This window comes from Drosophila pseudoobscura, chromosome 4, assembly GCF_009870125.1.
Source record: "Drosophila pseudoobscura strain MV-25-SWS-2005 chromosome 4, UCI_Dpse_MV25, whole genome shotgun sequence".
Classification (NCBI taxonomy): domain Eukaryota; kingdom Metazoa; phylum Arthropoda; class Insecta; order Diptera; family Drosophilidae; genus Drosophila; species Drosophila pseudoobscura.
In genome coordinates this window covers 9,227,188-9,246,630 of record NC_046681.1, presented here as the reverse complement: position 1 = coordinate 9,246,630, position 19,443 = coordinate 9,227,188, and the positions used below count along the sequence as shown (strand labels likewise).

Below are 19,443 nucleotides of genomic sequence, written 5' to 3'. Positions count from 1 at the left end.
TGTTCATAGCACCAATCAGCACTTTCGGTTGAGCGGAATATTCAATATTTGGCTCGTACTCGAGCGTTTTCTGCAATTTCTCTGTGAGTGTACCGGCCTTAGGCCTCTTGTAATTAAGATACACGAAATTGCAACATGCTCACACGCAAATATTCGTCATTTTGTTGGATTCGTTCGTCTGTGCTTTCTCCTCTACTCCTCGACTACTATTCATCTGCTAAATTGTATATCTAATTGGAACCTTGTATAGGTATCACCGATGGCTTACCCTTGACTCTATCGTTCTTATTTTTCAGCTTATCAGAACTGTTAATTCGGCAGCGCGCACGTCAGAGAACACCCCCTAGAAAAACGTCAAAGGTCTTGAGCTTCTGTAGCTGGCAGCTTGCAACTTGGCCTGTGGCAAGATGCCTGTCAGAAGTTTTTAGGCATGGCATGGCATCAATGCTATCGTCATTTGGCTTTGACTGCGCACATGATTATTACACACGCTCACACAGATACACCCACACAGCCAAGAGCACCAACAGATCCACCTATAGACTCACGCACACCCACTGACAGACAGATATACAGACAGACGCATGGAGGGAAACTTTGAACCGAAAAACTTGCCGCAAAAACTTTTTAAGTAAACGCGCAGCCAAAAAAGCCAGAGGCCGCAGAAGGCGCGGGAAGGGGAGCAAAGGGTAAGCAAAAAATTAAACTAAAAACCAAACTTTAACTTAATGAAAATGCAATATTTGCCGGCGCGCGGCGGGCAAAACTTTTCCCCCACAGCCTGCCTCAAATTTATGCATCAACGTAGGCCAACTCAAGGAAATCAAAAACCTAGGCCAGATTTAAATCATTCATTCACCGATTCAGTCATTCCCAAAACGAAATCAGTGTGATATAGTGTGTAGAATATTTTCGAAATTATTTTTCAACAATGGCAAACGCACGCAAAGGCACCAAGCCCCGTAAGCCCCGTAGCTCAGTGGCTGCACGCCGCGTAAAGAAACCCAACCCAGTCCGTCTTCGTAGTCTGGGGGATCTGAAGGAGTCGGAGATGATTAAAGTGAAGTCCGCTCTGCATGCAGCAGCCAATTTGGCATCGAAGGAGGCAAAGTTGAAGGAGAACTTGAACTTGATATCACCCGACGAAGACTTCCTGCCAGACGATATAGAGTCGGTACAATCGGAGAGCGAAGACAAAATCCAAAATCGTGTGGACATCGCCACGAAGCTGCTGGGTTTCGTCGAGAGCGAGGACACAACACCTCGTTCTCTCTCAGAGTTTCTTGCCCGATGCGGTACCAAGGGAATTGACCAGGAAAAAACTGATGATGGCAACATATGTCAAATCTGTGGACTTTCCAAAAAGTAGAAGAACTGTTGCTGTACAAACCCCAAGAATTTGTTCAATTTATTGTGGTATATATTTATAAATGTCAATTGTTATAATTGTATCCTTGATAACAACAATTTCCTTGGTTTTCAGGCGGTGCTGAAGCTTTGCGTGATTAATTAATTGTTCAGACTAGAAGTAAAATATACCAAGGTTCACTTTTAACGGCGGTACATATGGTAGTTTTATTTTTTTTTATTATTCGTGTGTTCTCAACCTTGGATTACTCCTTCTACAACTCATAAATCCGCCCTCCTACAAACAGTATTCTTTGACAGTTGATAAATGACTCCATTATCAAGTGGTCAATGCGACACCAAGCCGAAGCTTGTTACGCGCGAATCCCGTCCAACCGACCGAGGAGCGCTGCAGCATGACGCGCGACGAGGATAATATTCGAGGAAAATTGGAACTAAACTTACTAAAATTACAAATACTTATACTAATTACGGGAAAGGTATGCTTGTATTAGTAATTTAAGAAAAGAAAGGAAATAATTAGTAGATATAATATGGTAGAGGCAATCAAACACTAAACAGTTCATGTGGATCTCCAAAGCGAAGGGGACAGTGGTATATAGTTTTTGTTGGATCACATAGGAAACATTAATCAAAATCACACCTAGAATTTTTCCACGACTAACAAAGGATGAAATGTTTTTGAATCTTTCTCTCCAGTCTTTCACCTCAATGCCACATTAATTCGTTGCACGAGTACTCCTACGCCATCTTCGAGTGCAAGTCCCCCATCATTTTAGGCACCCCAAAACACACACTTTTATGCCAGACTTTTGCACACCCCACACCACACACACACAGACGCACCCTCAGATTTTTTATGCGTCTCGTAGTAACCCATTTTTTGTATCCAAGTGTTGCAGGGATATATGTTTCTGGATGCCGACAAAAACGGGGTGCAGAGATAATCCAAATCTCATTACGCCAAGTCGTACTTAAGATTAAAAATAATTATTTCAATTTCTGTGCCGCGCCATCGTCACGTAGTCCTACCTGGCCGAAGGGCGGAACCGGGGGATGGAGATCGGGGCTTCGGCTGGGCGGCTGGCAGAGGAAAAAAGTGAAAATTCAATTAGAATGCGGCAACTCCATGTGAACAGGCAACCAGGCGAGTCTAACTGTCTGGCTGTGGCTCTGGCCACGGTCGGCTCCGGCTCCGGCTGTGGCTCTGGCTCTGGCTCCAGCCTGTCTGTGCTCCCAAAATGCAATGCCGGCAGTGTTATATAGCAGGTGGAAAACGGCAAAGACATGGGCGTACACGGCACGTTTTCCACCGTCCTTTTTGCCGAAAAGTGCACCTGCATATGTCTCTTACTGATGGAAATATTATCCAATATATGTATGAAAATGCGAATATTTAAGTATCAATATCATGTGAATGTATCATTGGCAAACGTATCGTGTAAGAGGAGGATTGGAGGAAATGGAATGCTCCCACGGCAGCCGCCATCGCGTAATCCTTTTGCCAGCCTGCGAGCAACCACAATAATTTGATTTTACTTTGCTTTAACTTCATGAAAAAGTTTCAAGTTTTTTCACACACACACACACACCTTACACCTCTCCTATCCACCATCCTGTGTGTTGACTGCTTCTGATAAAGTTTTTAATTTTGCAGCTGAAACTCATTTAGAGGAACGAAAGTGCGAAGCCACAGAACCTGCAACAGCAGCAGCGGCAGCATCCGAGGATGATACGTGTTTTAGGAGCGTCTGCTGCATATTTAATGGAGCTCCTAGCCTCAAAGGATGCCGGAGGAACAACTTAAAGAGGAAGAGATCTATGGAGCTTGTTATACATACATGAAAGTGTATATAGATACCAGTGTATATATAAATATCCATTTCGCTTGGCATTACATGGCCTACGGCATAATGAAACCCGAAAAATCAACTTGGCTGTAACTTTGGCCAAACAGAGAGAGATTCTGGCAAGAAATTGTTATACGAACTGGAAAAATACACAATCTACAAAAATTCATCTTCATTATGGTGGACGACGCGCGGCTCGGCGGAGGAGGAAATGCATTCAAATGAGGCCTTGCCATGGATAGCCCTTAGGGATCAAGGAGAGGGTGGTGATGGTGGTGGTGGTGGTGGTGGTGGTGTTGGTCGGGGCCAAATTAAATTAAAATTTTCATACTTTTTTGGTTAGAATAACATTTAAGGATTTCTGGAGGATTTTTAGCGTGGGAGGGTGGGGCATAAAATTAATATATTCCTTCACTCTTTTTCCATATCAAACCATTATTTTTATTCATTCTTATGAAAATAGTACTCATTATGTAAATAAATTCGTCCCCTATATGGTTCCATCAAACAAACTCTGAAAACAGCCAAAATTGGTAATTGAATGACTCGTTTTGTGTCCATAATTTCCATAATTTCACTCAACGATTTTCGAGTGGTTTAAATCAATTTCTTCCCGCACTGGGTCTGAGAAAGCAACTAGTAAAATCGAAGTCAAACACTCAAAAACTCAAAAAGTCATTCACGAAAAATTCTGTCGCACTGATTGAGTTTTCGGTTTGGCTTTTTGATTGCATCAGGTGCCCAGTCGGGGTCCGTGTCCATTCCCTAACCAAGTACTGTGGCTCGTCCTTCTGGCAGAACAGGACCGAAAGAAATCGCTTTGGAGAACACAAAAGCCAATTCGGATTCGCAGCACAGCGCAGCAGCGTTCGCTCCAGGAATGGTAACGGACAAAAATATTTTCTGAGTGAAAAACAATGCAATTCAATCTTTCTTTTTTTTTTGTTGGCAAACAAAAAGCACAGCCCCAAGTCCCTTTGGCTGGCGAACACGCCATCACATACCTTCATCATCCCGTTGCCATTTTCTCTCAGAAAGCAATTCTATTTGATGGGGTAAAAGTGTTTGAATTTGAATTAATAGGATTAGAATGAAATGACTTTCAATGGGGGTAAATAAATTAAAGTGCTTTTTACCATCAAATTGAATGCAAATGTTGGTTCTGTTTCGCTTGCACAAAGGGACTACAGGGACACGCAGGCGCCCATACCCGCATACCTAGTGGAGAGCTGGCAGAGAGTTGATATAGGAACAATCAGATTAGTTGGTTAAAAAATATATCCGCATACAGCAGAGACAGCAGCAGCAAAGGCATTTTAATTATCGCTATTCCCCAGGGCGCAGTTGAACTAATTGCCCTGCCCTGAGGGGGTTCCTGGGATGGGCTGCGATGGGCTGGGATGGAACTATGGCCCTGCCAAGAAACCCACCGTACGCACTTTTGGCCTTATCAGTGGCCTCAAAATGGCACAAAAACTGTTTGGCTCGAAGGGCGGATAGACAGGCCTCTACGAGTATATACTCGTTTGGTAGCACAAAAAATAATAAAACAAACCGCAACGGAAGAGGCCATAGAAGAAGTACAATGCGCGTGTCGTGCTGGCCTGAGGAAAAAATTAGGCATTCCGTGCGAAATGTAGATACGAGATAATCATTTTAATAAATTTCACAGTGACAAATGGCTCTCCCTATACTCGTAACTCCCGTTTTTGTCCTGTGTCCCCAGTCCTGGCTGTAGGCGTGAATTAGTAATAAGTGATGGCTGCGCGGTGTCTTGACTAATTGATGAGTGAGACTTCTGACTAACTTACTGTTACTGTGGCTCAGGGCAATAATTTGTTCTTTGTTTCCCATTCGTTATACAATAGGGGTACTCGTGAGACAGATAGGCACTGCAGTGGCTCGTATTTAGAAATGATCAAAGATCGGGCACTTCAAGTGAGGTTTCTGGGATTATTCCAACATATATTCCCAAACTTCAATATAAGGTTGTGTGTTTTGTGATTGCCATAAAGGATTACTATTATAGCCTGGTCGTTCAATTAAATAGTTCTTATTTCCCACACAGCTCGGCAGCTGCTCTACGGCGTACTGCAGGATGTCTCGGGTGTTTTTAATTTTCGCTTGAACAATTTTCATTCCGCTTCCGGCACAGCCCCATCCAGTCAATTGTTTGCTTGGCGCATTATGCAAATTATGAAACTACAAGAGAAAACTTTAAGCTATTTTTTTTGGCCATATTTTGTTGAGTCACAGCTGTTGACATTTTGTTTGCCAATTTTTCTTGAGCAGGCTCAGGCGGTAATGGGTGACAGATGAACGGGCGGGCTGGGAGACAGAGGACTGGAAGAGCTGCCGAAAAACAAAAATTTGTACTTAAAGGGAAAGAATATATGTATGTATATAGATAGAAATCCGAAATAAAATATCGAAATCATTTTGATATCCATATAGAATTCCTAACAAACAAACATTCCCATCGTTTGGGTAGTTATTAACAAATATTAACAAATACACTTTCCCAGCTATTATAATATATTCCAAAAAATGTATACATGTCCTAGATAACTCTCCCAACGAGTCATGAACAGTTTGAACCGAAACAGGTCTTTTGAATTTCTGCCACAAATAAAAGCACCAGAAAAATGGAAACTCGGGGATCTTAGTAGGCCAGCTTTCACCGTTATTTTAGCTCAGTTTTGTTTAGGTTGTGTAGGCAGTCAGTTCTCATAAGTGTATATCAGTTCAACCCGTTCACATCTATTGTTAACGACAAAATTTATTTTAGTTATCAACAAAATTCCCAAACCAAACCCTTCGGGATGCCTTTTAAGTGCATAATCGAGTGCGTCCATAAGATAGCACACAACCTAATCGTAGCCCGTCCTGCGGTGACGATTACACGCGGAGTAAGTTTCGATGTGCGGTTTGATTCGATCGAATCTTCATGATCCGATCTGTTTTGCAGGGCTGCCGTGTTCCCGCCAAGGATGGCACCATAACCAATATAATCTTCTTCACGGCAATCTTCTGGCCTCTGTACGTGTGCCTCTTGAAGGATGTCATCATCCTGCTGAAGGACATGGTCAAGAGGATCACGCGCGAATAGTTGAAGCGAATTTTATAGAGTGATCATAGCTCATAAGTCAAACACAAGTCCATATAACACATTCGAAAACACGGCTCGTTCTATCGACCAACTACCACTCAACATGTTTCGTGCTCATGCTCGTGCACCACCGCCTGGTCCAGTTAGGAATTTCAGCATCTCAGTTTTGTCCACATTTTTGGGGCGTTGCTGTGGAATTCCTCTGGCTTCCAAAAAACGAGCTATTATAGTATACTGACAAAATATTCGTACAAATGTAAACCAAAACACCATATTTGCAAATAAACTGCTGGCATCGTCTGAGTTGTGGTTTTAATCTGGTACTCCTCTTGCCTATGATTGTCTTGAACTTCCTGGCATTCGAGGACAGAAAAGGCAATATTTGTAATTCCCCATTGACACATTGACCCAGGTTACTCTGGCTACTAGCTGTCAACTTAGTTGAATTTATATCACAAAGGTTTGTGGAAACGAAATAAATACAATTACGAGTCTCAAAAGAAAACAAGCCTTTCCAGCACTGTATAAAACCACTCCCATCTGAACAGTATTGCGAATTGGCCGTTGATGTAGTCTTTGCCAAGCCGCAGTCCTTGCGCAAGTGGTAGTACAACAGCACCAAAGTGAACAGGAACAGGAAGATGAAAAAATCAAGCCCTTTTCATGTAGTTCTTGCTACTGCTGCAACCACTTCTCCACTGCAGGGCGTGGCAGTAAGGGTTTTTGGACCAGAAGAACATTTCTCTTTATAATCTGTGCGACACAATCATCAACCAAGCGACTGAGTTACATACTCGCATCCTCCGAGTCGCAATTCAAAATTAATTTATGTACTATTTAACGTCAAATACAGATTCTGATTTATAATTCCAAATACAAATGCAATCAAAAAAGCACTCAGTAGTTTTCGCCCATTGCTGCAGAGCGAATCTCGTGAGGTCGTACAGGCATTACCAGCTATGATATATATGAAATGAGACATCAACCATAAAATCCGGACTACTTCCACAGTCCTCAGTCCTTTCCAGCGAAATAATAGCTATCCACGAAGCCATTTTATTAAGCCGCAACAAACGCGGAAGATACGCTATCTGCACAGAATCACTCTCCTCTATATCCGCAATTACCAATCCCAACAATTCCTCGTACTACCCCACCACAATCCGTAACCTCGTCACCAAACTTTTCCCAAAAATAACAATTATATGGATACCTAGCCACATTGGCATAAAAGGGAACGAAATTGCTGACACCGCGCCAAAACTACCTCCAAACAACCCATCATATATGTATACCCCCAATCATAATTCTAACGACATCTCACTATTCCTTAAGAATATCCTCATATCGAAACAAACAAACCTCACTAAGACTTCCCCCTGGTACCAACAAGTTATCAATCTATCTTCCACTCATCCTTCCCCCAAAAACCTAAACAACCTTAACAGAAGACACCAAGTCATCCTAAATAGATTGAGACTAAGGCACACAAGATTCACCAATGCCCACTACATGGATAAAACATCCTCCAACACATGCCCACTGTGCCACAACCCAACCATAGACATAAGACACATACTATACACATGCCCCGCCCTCTCCCTTCAAAGATCCTCAATATACCATAACACCGACCCCATGCAATACATCTCCAACCCTAACAAAAAAAACGCAAATATAATCCTCAACTATCTAGACCAATCTAAAACGAGGGGGAACGTTGTGAGTTGCTGCGGACACTGCAACTCTACGGTTATACCCGATACTAAGTCAGTATGGCTCTCCTCCGGCAGACGCCGCTAATATTAAACGACACGACAAAGAGTGCGTGCGAGAGAGACAGAAAATCAGTCTGAGCGTGACGTCGGGCGCTGCGTAGCCACTGCAAATTGATTTCTTGCTTTTGGCTACGTTTTATAGTGAGATCTAACAGAAGTGCGGATACTAAATTTGGTTACTCTAGCGTTAATAGTCTCTGTGATTTGTGGATGCCCCAGATTTTCGTCCTTTGCGGGGGCGGAAGGAGGTGTGGCGAAATTTTGACATAAAACGGTCAAGGTCCGATATCACAGGAGTGTGGATAACAAATTTGGTTGCTCTAGCTCTTATGGGTTCTGAGATCCTTGAACTCATATTTTGAAATTTGCAAAACCGACCATGAAACCTGTGTGTTAGAGAGAGACAGAGCGAGAAAGAATGAAATTGTTTTCTTGATTCTGGCTATAATAAGTATACGATCTGGTTCAGATTTTGCACTCTAGAAGATATAGTCTTCTTCTACGATTCTGCGTTTTTAGTTTTCTCGTATCGTCGAAATTGTGGATGCCACAGATTTTCGCCCTTTGTAGGGGCGGAAGTGGGCGGGGCAAAGTTTTGAAATATTCTTGTAGCAGTGACATATCCAGAAGTCCGGATCCAAAACATCGTTGCTCTAGCTCTTATAGTCTTTGAGCATTAGGCGCTGAAGGGGATGGACAGACGGACGGACGGACGGACGGACAGACGGACAGACAGACATGGCTCAATCGACTCGGCTATTGATGCTGATCAAGAATATATATACTTTATGGGGTCGGAAACGATTCCTTCTGGACGTTACACACATCCAATTTTACCACAAAACTAATATACCCCAATACTCATTTTGAGTATCGGGTATAACGCAAATATAATCCTCAACTATCTAGACCAGTCTAAAATCATTCACTACATATAACCTCATAAACAATCATCCCTGTACATATACATATACACAATTAGTATATTAGATAATAATTCCCTCACAACATATAATAACTTATAGAACCAACCCTGTACATATGTATATAAGTACATACATACATACATACATACATAATACTATAGTGAGCTTAAGGCCTCAGCAGCTATTGCCCCATACCTTGTTAATACCTAGTTTTAACTATTTATTAGCTTTATATAATAATAATAATAAAACACTCTCCCAACAAGTCATGAACAGTTTGAACCGAAACAGGTCTTTTGAATTTCTGCCACAAATAAAAGCACCAGAAAAATGGAAACTCGGGGATCTTAGTAGGCCTGCTTTCACCGTTATTTTAGCTCAGTTTTGTGTAGGTTGTGTAGGCAGTCAGTTCTCATAAGTGTTTATCAGCTCAGCCCGTTCACATCTATTGTTTGCGACAAAATTTATTTTAGTTAACAACAAAATTCCCAAACCAAACCTTTCGAGATGCCTTTTAAGTGCATAATCGAGTGCGTCCATAAGATAGCACACAACCTAATCGTAGCCCGTCCTGCGGTGACGATTACACGCGGAGTAAGTTTCGATGTGCGGTTTGATTCGATCGAATCTTCATGATCCGATCTGTTTTGCAGGGCTGCCGTGTTCCTGCCAAGGATGGCACCATAACCAATATAATCTTCTTCACGGCAATCTTCTGGCCTCTGTACGTGTGCCTCTTGAAGGATGTCATCATCCTGCTGAAGGACATGGTCAAGAGGATCACGCGCGAATAGTTGAAGCGAATTTTATAGAGTGATCATAGCTCATAAGTCAAACACAAGTCCATATAACACATTCGAAAACACGGCTCGTTCTATCGACCAACTACCACTCAACATGTTTCGTGCTTATGCTCGTGCACCACCGCCTGGTCCAGTTAGGAATTTCAGCATCTCAGTTTTGTCCACATTTTTGGGGCGTTGCTGTGGAATTCCTCTGGCTTCCAAAAAACGAGCTATTATACTATACTGACAAAATATTCGTACAAATGTAAACCAAAACACCATATTTGCAAATAAACTGCTGGCATCGTCTGAGTTGTGGTTTTAATCTGGTACTCCTCTTGCCTATGATTGTCTTGTAGAACTTCCTGGCATTCGAGGACAGAAAAGGCAATATTTGTAATTCCCCATTGACACATTGACCCAGGTTACTCTGACTACTAGCTGTCAACTTAGTTGAATTTATATCACAAAGGTTTGTGGAAACGAAATAAATACAATTACGAGTCTCAAAAGAAAACAAGCCTTTCCAGCACTGTATAAAACCACTCCCATCTGAACAGTATTGCGAATTGGCCGTTGATGTAGTCTTTGCCAAGCCGCAGTCCTTGCGCAAGTGGTAGTACAACAGCACCAAAGTGAACAGGAACAGGAAGATTAAAAAATCAAGCCCTTTTCATGTAGTTCTTGGTACTGCTGCAACCACTTCTCCACTGCAGGGCGTGGCAGTAAGGGTTTTTGGACCAGAAGAACATTTCTCTTTATAATCTGTGCGACACAATCATCAACCAAGCGACTGAGTTACATACTCGCATCCTCAGAGTCGCAATTCAAAATTAATTTATGTACTATTTAACGTCAAATACAGATTCTAATTTACACTTCCAAATACAAATGGAATCAAAAAAGCATTCAGTAGTTTTCGCCCATTGCTGCAGAGCGAATCTCGTGGGGTCGTTGTACCAGAAAAATGGATGCTGTGTGCGAATGGCGATTGGCCTTTCCTATTGGGCTTCGGGTGTAACTAATTCTAGTAATAAATTATCACATTACGTCTTGTGTTGTGTTAGCGCAATATTTAATTCTTTTAGTTCGCTTTTTAATACATATTAGAGTGGTAAGGCGTAGTGTAGTGTGAATTTTATTCAAATTAAATGCGCAGCCGCATGATGGTAGAAGATGTGAGGAGAATAAATGATAATGTGTTAAGGGGAAAATGCTTGATCTTGATCAGAGACTGAAGGTTGCAGGTGGCGGAGGCCCACTGTTTAGCTAAAGGTATTGATCTGAAATGGGGATATCAAACGATGAGAATTGATTTTGTAGAGAGCAAATTAAGTACTTACAATATCATCAATCTTCAAGATGGAGCGAATCGTCTCCGTGGCCAAGGTGATGGCCGAAACACTGACCAGCAGCGGCTGAACCACATTCTCCGCATAGATATCTGTGATGGCGCCCTTGCGCACATTGATGCCGGCATTCTTCTCGCCCTGGGCATGACGATTGCGCAGCTCTGTGACTGTGGCAATGGGATTGAGGCCGGCATTCTCGGCCAGCGTCGAGGGAATGACCTCCAGGGCATCGGCAAATGCGCGGAAGCAATACGCATCCACACCCTCCACCGTCTGGGCGACGGCAGCCAGTTGCAGTGACATCTCGATCTCGGGTGCACCACCGCCCACAATCTGGAAGGGCTTCTTCACCAGACAACGCACCACACAGAGAGCGTCGTGCAGGGAACGGGCTGCCTCCTCGAGCACCAGTTTGTTGGATCCACGGCAAATGATCGACACAGTGCGTCCCTGGTTCTGGATGCCAGTGATCTTCACGAATTTGTTGGTGCCACTGGCAACCTCCTCCACGAGTTCGGCGTTGACCAGATTATCAGCGGTGAAGTGATCCAACGATGCAATTGGACGACAGTGCAGAGTCTTGCAGACAAACTCAATGTCCTCACGCTCCACATCCTTGATCACCATGCACTTGATCTTGTCCAGGAAATGCTGGGCCAGATCCGAAACAGCATCACTGTACGAAAATTCAAGATTGAGTCGTGCATAAAAGATGGCTCAATAATCTTATCTTACCGCAGGATAGACTTTTGAACCAGCAGCACATTGCAGCCGGCCTTCTTGACCTGCTTGACAATGTTTAGAATGTAGGAACGTTCCTCCTTCAGCACGCGATCCATGGCAGCGTAGTCCGAAACAATCACGCTGTGATCCATCTGTAAAGGAGATCACATATGGAAACCTGAACATCTGCTGGGAGTTTTCACCTACTCACATCGGTCTTTGGTGCCGAAATACAGAATTGGATGAGACCAATCTTGGCCTTCTCGATGCGCTTGGGGGCATTGGTGCCGGCTGAGCGGCTGGTGAAGACCAAGCCTTCAATCAGCTCAGTATCCTCCACGGTACCGCCCAGACTGGAGATGACCTTAATGTTCTTGAGATCCACAGCGGTCTCCTTGCCCGGCTCGGTGACCTTCAGCACGGCGTCCACGGCGATGGGGGCCAAAAGGCTGCTCTGCTGCGAGACCACCTTGGAGTTAAGCGAAGTGGAGGCACTCTTGATCAGGGTCTCACGATCCGTCAGCTCGATGGGGGTGGCCATCTGTGTGAGAATCTCCACAGCCTTGTTGGAGCAGCGCTGGAAGGAGTCCGAAATGGCCGTGGGATGTAAGCCCTTCTGCAGCAGTTTCTCGCAGGCCTCCAGCAAGGCACCGGCAATGACCACGACCGAGGTTGTGCCGTCACCGGCCTCGACATCCTGGGCACGGGACAGCTCGACCAACATCTTCGCGGCAGGGTGGAGCACGTTCATCTGCTTCAAGATGGTGGCGCCATCGTTGGTGATGGAAACCTCACCGTTGCCTGCCTGAATCATCTTGTCCATGCCGCGGGGACCCAAGCTAGTGCGGATGGCATCGGAGACAGCTGTAAGAAATCACACATTTCTTTTAGTTTTCTTCAACTTTACAAATAAAAGCTAGAATTCGCCATAAAAATGCTATATCGACAGAACCGTTCGTCACATGAGTAATGCGGCTGCTCTTCTTCTTCTCAAAGAAATTTCCAGACGCAGCCGGCGTCCAACTGCGTTTTTTCAAAGGCATTATCCATGAAAATTTACCATAAAACAACTTCCCACACTAATACAGGTCTTACATGCAGCATAAATAACAATTTAGCATGGATTTTATGTGATGTTTCGGTTTTATTTCTGGTTACTTGGGCATTTCTTACCTTTGGCCGCCTGTATGTTCGACATACGAACATCCGTGGGCTTCGACTTGTCTTTGAAGTTCTGAGACTTCGGTTTAATACCAACTGTTCTAGCCTTAGGCGCCATTGTAGTGTTTATTATACAATTTTTAACAAGATGCAAATATTATCAACGATTTTAACAGCGATTAACACAGATTAAAATATGTCCAATTTTTATGTTTTGAGGCGGCCCGTGCTGTGACTAGCGATGGTGTAAATATATCGATATATATAGGTGATATTTTTTGGACTGGCGAAACTATGAATATGGAGATTTTAGTGAGATGGAACTACTTCTCGGAATGGTTGTGCAAATTGGCACTATTTTTCTGTTGTTTCACATCTTATTATCATGAGCCCGCGACTCTTAATTCTACTTATCGATGCACAGGGCTGCTGCAAGCAAAATGCCGATATATTTCTGCGATAAATGAAAGTGTGCCCTTATTCTTTTCAGCCGCCTTTAATGATTCGACTTTTTTTTTGTTATATGTGATATTTGTAAAATTTAAAGTCTCGAAATAATGCCGCATGGACATTCCCACGATCACGGTGGCTGTGGCCACGAGGCAACCGATGTGGACCATGCCTTGGAAATGGGCATCGAATACAGTTTGTACACAAAAATTGATGCCGAGAACCTCGAGTGTCTGAACGAGGAGACCGAGGGCAGCGGTAAAACTGTCTTCAAGCCGTACGAATCGCGTCAAGATATGAGCAAATTTGTCCAGAGCGATGCGGATGAGGAGCTGCTCTTCAATATACCCTTTACCGGCAACATCAAACTCAAGGGCATCATCATCTGTGGCGCCAACGATGACTCGCATCCGAATAAGGTTAAAATGTGAGTGTACTCTGGCGGGAAACATTGTTTGAATCTATATTTAATTGGTGAGTGAGTTGTTACAGCTTCAAGAATCGACCAAAGATGACGTTCGATGATGCCAAGGTCAAGGTGGACCAGGAGTTTGAGCTAACACGTGACCCCCGCGGCGAAATAGAATACTCACCCAAAGTGGTCAACTTCTCCTCGGTCCACCATCTGACCCTGTACTTCCCCAGCAATTTCGGTGATGACAAAACACGCATCTACTATATTGGTAGGTTTGGGGATAGAAAACATGTTTATAGCGACTAAACTGGCGCCTTTATTGCAGGTCTTCGTGGAGAGTTTAGCGAGGCTCACTATCATGGCGTAACCATTTGCAATTATGAAGCCCGTGCCAATGCCGCTGATCATAAAGACAAGGTCTTTGATGGTGTCGGACGCGCCATACAATAAATCAGAGGATCTGTCTTCATTTCGGTTATAGAGTGCTGTATTTCTGAGTTTCTCTCTAAATTATATTTTGTGATCAATTGAATTATCCAATGAAATATTTATATGTATAACGTAACTAATTGAAGCATAATTAAGCATTTATTGCACTATTCTTGTACTTTTGATTCGTTCTCAAGCATGCTGCGCAGCTGGTGGCACCACATCAGGTCCGATCTTCACTCCAATATTGGGGGCCTTATCAGAATGGATCTCTGCCGACACATCGGTAAACAGTTTGTCCCATTGCCAGATCTCATCTACCTCATTGAGGGTCTCCTGGGGCAGCAGGCAGTCTGTCAATACGGACAGATTAAAATTATCAACTGCATTGAAAGCGTGCTGTGAAAGCAAGTCCGTGCTGATCTCCTTGAGAACCGCCAAACGATTTAAGCTGGCACTGAAGGCAGATAAGTTTTGAACTAAATATTTACTAAATTATTAGACTTAAATTCTTAACTTACGTAGGCGGTTCAACTATTTCGTTGAGCATGATTTCATCCTTGAAGTCGTCCACATCGGGAATAACAGGTATATCATCAGTGGGAACGGATGTTGCTGATTTTGTCTGTTGAAAACGCTCGCTTAAAGGATGCAAATATGAATTAATTATATCTAAAAGATCTCCATGACTAAAACTTACTCATCGAATGAATTCTTCTTGGATCTGTGGAAGGTATGGCATAATTATTCAACGATTTATGGTAGCGATTAGCGACACTCACTTTAAACCCTTGAAGCCAGCATCCGCCCAACCTCCAGATATGCGTCGGATGGGCGGCCGGTGTGATTCGAATTCATTGTTGTATGTGGACGAGGTGGCCTCCGTTGTCGTGGGACTTCCCTGCGCCTGCACATTCAGAGTGATATCTATGGATATGTCTTTAACAGGCTGCGAAGATTCCTCCTTCAAGACATCGCGACTCTTGGAGCGACGCCCCTTGCGGGCCGTTGTCTAAGCGAATATAATTGTATTTTTAGAATCAAAATCGGCCATTATATTATAGTTTACCTTTCTTATGGTCATTTTTAGCTCCTCGGCCCAATCCATAGCTAATTTGTTTATTTTTTCCGCGTTACCAAGGCAACAAGTGTTCATCGGGCCTATTGAAATATACCGTAATATACCGAAAAATGCATCAATTCACTAACCATACAGTATATATGTATATGGTGAGAGCTTCAACTAAATTTCGACGTCAAAAAATACCGAAAAGTATATAATATACCGCAGACGATACAATTGATGTCACTATCGATAAATCGATATTGGATGCAACAAAACAGGCTGGCAGCACCTCATGTCAGCAGGGTGACCGTTTACGGTATTTTTGAAAATGAGGCAGTATGTTTCGGTATATTTCTGAGGGTCGGACGGTATATTTTATCGATAAATCCGCGGTCACACTGCATGTCAGTTTAAAGGAATTCAATTTGCCAAAAATTAAGCACTAGAAAATATATTTTTAACCAAGCAAGATGCTGACAGACACCGACGATGACTTCTTCTTCGAGGAGGATAAAATGTGAGTAGCCTTTGTGTGGAATATTTACCCAAAAATTGTCTGCATAGATCTTTCGTTTATTGGCAAAAGAAAAAAACAAACTGTTGCGATGCGATGCGTAAGTTTCTGTTATAAATCAATAATTGTACAAAATCGAACCATATTGTTAGACCCGGGCCAGTTCCCTTGCTCATCCAGTTAGATGGGGATGCCGTGAAGAGTTCTCCACGCGAAAAGGATGTTCTCGAGGAGGAGCCGAGGAACCACCACTCCTCCTCCTCCCCCTCCTCAATCAACGAGACAACTGTTGTCCTGTGCTCGGGCTTCGGCTCCGACAGGTTTGGCAGCGAGTCGTCCACTAGGCAGAAAAATGAGTTAGATCGTTTGTAAGTCCACTCCAGCGTTTGACCCAAGAATCATTTGATATAATGGTATATGTATTTATATTTGTACTAATCCCCCCTAAAAATAAATTAACCGACAGACTCCTAGAACTAATGGTATACTTTTTTGTTTTAAGCAGAATTAAGGAAAATTATGGTTTTCGTTTGTGTGTAGATGTCTAGATGCTTATACTCCACTAACTCGAATTTAGACCTAGGCTTAGAGCTATATACTATAAAAAAGGAACGAGTATTCTTTGAATTTTGTTGTTAAGAGGTTTCCTTCGGCCCCTCTTGGGGCCACCACCGTCATCGATAGTATCATGATGCCTTAGCTTAAACTGTCCCCATCAACAGCCGTAGGTAACTTTGTTATTATCCAATGGCCTTGCTAGAACAGGTAACATGGCTATTTAGAAAACTGCACCCATCTACTATGTGAGTACACCATAAGGCTGGTACGAGTATATACATACATGCATACACCCATTCACACCTATTCAATTAGTTATAATATATCGTATAGAGCACGCTTCAGTCTAGCAATTAAAATCTACATATATATTTTTTTAATTAAAATTAGTTTCTTTCCGATTTTATCAGGGGTATGACGGTCACCACTAATGCCGTCGTCATTACCAAGGATCAGAGCAACTTGATTGGCATCAGCATTGGCGGTGGAGCACCCATGTGTCCCTGCCTATATATTGTACAGGTATGTCTGTTTGTTATAGCCAAAATCAACTGATAAAAGTGGAAAGAATGGGAAACCAGTAAACTAATACCCAAAGATCCATCACTGATGGCTGATTGCATCAGTGATTGCCTTTGTGCGTTTCCAGGGATTAGGCGTAGCCTTGAATACTGTCTTCAGGCGCTGCTTCAAGTACTCTTCCTCTTCTCGTTTGACCCATTCCATGGCCTCTTTTTGACTGCGCTCTGTCATCTTCCGATTGATTTGCTGATCGAACTGTTTCCGACGTTTGCCCCGCTCCTCGCTGCGTAAATTGAAGGGCTTGACCTGGATAGTGGACGACTCGATGCGGGGAATAAAGGGCTGTCGGTACAATTTGGGCAACGGATACCGATTGATTTTTGGAACGAACTTAGGTTTCGTCTTCTTCTTTAGTTCCTTTATTTCACGCTTACGCCTCAACTCAGCCTGCATGGACATGACCAGAGTATGGGGCGTGCGTGGTTTGGTCAGGACTTGACCAGATCCCAAGCTACTTCTCATCTTCTCCAGGCGCTTGTGTAAGCGGTTAAAATTGGGCATTGGAGTGCTGTGAAACTGGTTCTCGGTTCGTGTGGCCCTGTCCCACCGCTCGCAGAGGTCCTTCCTGCGATTTTCGTAAATTTTCTGAAATTCGTAGACACTGGGCGTCAGTTTCCCGAGCTTAGGTTTTTTCGGCTTTCGCTTTTGGCTGTCCACGCCGGCTTGTTTGCGACTAAACCTCAGCATATTGGCGCTCTGCTCCAGTAGGATGGCCCTTATTTTGCCGTCCAACTGATCGCAGCGAGGAATAGTCTCTGGCTTTTTGCTTAGCCTACGTGGAGTGCTGTTGAAGTCCACATCGATCCACTTGTACCAGTTGCTGATGGTCATAATTTTTGAATTTTTGTTTAATTTTTTTGTGGTTACCGATCAACTGCTACAACTGAAAGGAAATTTAGAATGTTAACTCCCAGAATATATATTCGAATGTGATTCAAAGTTTCCAACATTTTACCCACAGATTTTCGATGGGACGCCCGCCGCACGCGAGGGATCCCTCCAGTCGGGTGACGAGCTGCTGGCTGTGAATTCCGTCAGTGTGAAGGGCAAGACGAAAGTGGAGGTGGCCAAAATGATACAAACGGCCACCGATGAGGTGATCGTACACTATAACAAACTCCACGCGGATCCGGAACAGGGTAAAACTCTGGACATCATTCTCAAAAAATTGAAGCATCGGATCGTGGACAACATGTCAAGCAATACGGCGGATACTTTGGGACTGTCACGTGCCATATTGTGCAACGATTCGCTGGTCAAGCGGCTGGAGGAGCTGGAGGGCACCGAACTGATGTACAAGGGTCTGGTCGAGCATGCCCGCCGTATGTTGAAGGCCTACTATGACCTGTTGCAGACGTACAAGTCGTTTGGCGATTGCTTCACTCAGATCTCAGCGCACGAGCCGCAACAACGGGCGTCGGAAGCCTTTCGCACCTTTGGCGAGTTCCATCGGACGCTGGAGAAGGACGGCTTGGGCATTATCAAACAGATCAAGCCAGTCCTGGCCGATCTTGGGACATATCTAAACAAGGCGATACCGGATACAAAGCTTACGGTGCGTCGCTATGCGGATGCCAAATTCACATACCTCTCCTACTGCCTGAAGGTCAAAGAGATGGACGATGAGGAGCATGGCTTCGCCTCGCTCCAGGAGCCGCTCTACCGCGTCGAGACAGGCAACTATGAGTACCGTCTGATCCTGCGCTGTCGCATGGACGCGCGCAGTAAGTTTGCCAAATTGCGCACAGATGTCCTCGAGAAAATGGAGCTGCTAGAGTGCAAGCATGCCATGGATCTGAACAAACAGCTGCGAAGCCTTCTCGAGAGTCTGGCCGAACTGCATCGAAGCCTGGTGGAGCGCCTGGAATCCCTGCCGCCGCTCTTCCCCATCGAGGTGGATTTCAAGGAAACCGACTTTCAATACAAGTCCAGCACTCTGAAGCCCCAAGAGCTGGATGATGATGAGATCGAAGCCAATGCCAATCCCAATGCGCGTCCACCCAATATTGATTGTGGCCTCGAGGCTGTCGAGCAGCCGGCAGCCATCATTAATGTGGAAATCAAGGAATCCGTGGAGTCCACTGCTGCGCCAGAATCAAATAGCACGGAAAATGAAACGCTGCTTAAGGAATTGGGTCTCTACGATGTGGACCTGCTATCCAATCCGCAAACCATTAGCAACCAAAAAGATTCCATTTCGGCCCAAAACGATGGCTACGACTTTGATCTGTTTCTGAATCAGGCCAATGCAGCCTCCACTAGTCTGGAGCGCGATTTGATGTCATCGAATGCCGAAGAGATGGATCTGCTGTTGCAATAAGTTCTCTGTATAGTACAATTGTGTGTTTAATAAATGTGTTTACAAAAAAGCCCCATC

General features: G+C 43.9%; 6 protein-coding genes and 1 long non-coding RNA gene across 9 annotated transcripts; 3 read left to right on the top strand and 4 right to left on the bottom strand.

Moving 5' to 3' along the window:
• Positions 1 to 848: 848 nt before the first annotated feature.
• Positions 849 to 1,563, top strand: LOC6902454 (uncharacterized). The gene is made up of 2 exons (XM_002132963.3): positions 849 to 1,416; positions 1,484 to 1,563. The coding sequence occupies exon 1, from the start codon at positions 932 to 934 to the stop codon at positions 1,367 to 1,369; it is 438 nt and encodes a 145-aa protein (XP_002132999.2). The 5' UTR covers positions 849 to 931; the 3' UTR covers positions 1,370 to 1,416; positions 1,484 to 1,563.
• A 3,299-nt stretch (positions 1,564 to 4,862) lies between these two features.
• On the bottom strand, positions 4,863 to 5,819 carry LOC117184142 (uncharacterized). Its single transcript, XR_004469375.1, has 3 exons — positions 5,483 to 5,819; positions 5,030 to 5,420; positions 4,863 to 4,950 (listed from the first exon to the last, which is right to left on the bottom strand). It is a non-coding gene; the product is annotated as an uncharacterized lncRNA (long non-coding RNA).
• Positions 5,820 to 10,872: 5,053 nt separating this feature from the next.
• Positions 10,873 to 13,305, bottom strand: CCT4 (chaperonin containing TCP1 subunit 4). The gene is made up of 5 exons (XM_001355848.3): positions 13,065 to 13,305; positions 12,103 to 12,755; positions 11,904 to 12,043; positions 11,160 to 11,844; positions 10,873 to 11,099 (listed from the first exon to the last, which is right to left on the bottom strand). Exons 1-5 carry the CDS (start codon positions 13,168 to 13,170, stop codon positions 11,082 to 11,084), a joined length of 1,602 nt encoding a protein of 533 aa, XP_001355884.1. The 5' UTR covers positions 13,171 to 13,305; the 3' UTR covers positions 10,873 to 11,081.
• A 228-nt stretch (positions 13,306 to 13,533) lies between these two features.
• Positions 13,534 to 14,486, top strand: LOC4816496 (PITH domain-containing protein GA19395). The gene is made up of 3 exons (XM_001355849.4): positions 13,534 to 13,929; positions 13,995 to 14,185; positions 14,243 to 14,486. The coding sequence occupies exons 1-3, from the start codon at positions 13,610 to 13,612 to the stop codon at positions 14,365 to 14,367; spliced, it is 636 nt and encodes a 211-aa protein (XP_001355885.1). The 5' UTR covers positions 13,534 to 13,609; the 3' UTR covers positions 14,368 to 14,486.
• On the bottom strand, positions 14,383 to 15,554 carry IFT43 (intraflagellar transport 43). Its single transcript, XM_001355850.4, has 5 exons — positions 15,416 to 15,554; positions 15,129 to 15,358; positions 15,047 to 15,070; positions 14,868 to 14,987; positions 14,383 to 14,803 (listed from the first exon to the last, which is right to left on the bottom strand). The coding sequence occupies exons 1-5, from the start codon at positions 15,500 to 15,502 to the stop codon at positions 14,539 to 14,541; spliced, it is 726 nt and encodes a 241-aa protein (XP_001355886.3). The 5' UTR covers positions 15,503 to 15,554; the 3' UTR covers positions 14,383 to 14,538.
• A 228-nt stretch (positions 15,555 to 15,782) lies between these two features.
• PICK1 (protein interacting with PRKCA 1) lies at positions 15,783 to 19,435 on the top strand. 3 transcript variants are annotated; one of them, XM_001355851.4, is made up of 4 exons: positions 15,783 to 15,929; positions 16,079 to 16,294; positions 16,895 to 17,006; positions 18,028 to 19,435. In XM_001355851.4, the coding sequence occupies exons 1-4, from the start codon at positions 15,883 to 15,885 to the stop codon at positions 19,384 to 19,386; spliced, it is 1,734 nt and encodes a 577-aa protein (XP_001355887.3). In that variant the 5' UTR covers positions 15,783 to 15,882; the 3' UTR covers positions 19,387 to 19,435. The 3 variants fall into 3 exon arrangements, with proteins under 3 accessions (XP_001355887.3, XP_015036504.1, XP_015036505.1); XM_015181018.2 differs by lacking the exon at positions 16,079 to 16,294 and having other exon boundaries at positions 15,785 to 15,929; XM_015181019.2 differs by lacking the exons at positions 15,783 to 15,929; positions 16,079 to 16,294 and adding an exon at positions 16,460 to 16,729.
• On the bottom strand, positions 16,997 to 17,985 carry LOC117183927 (uncharacterized). The gene has a single exon (XM_033379490.1). The coding sequence runs from the start codon at positions 17,895 to 17,897 to the stop codon at positions 17,088 to 17,090; it is 810 nt and encodes a 269-aa protein (XP_033235381.1). The 5' UTR covers positions 17,898 to 17,985; the 3' UTR covers positions 16,997 to 17,087.
• Positions 19,436 to 19,443: the final 8 nt, after the last annotated feature.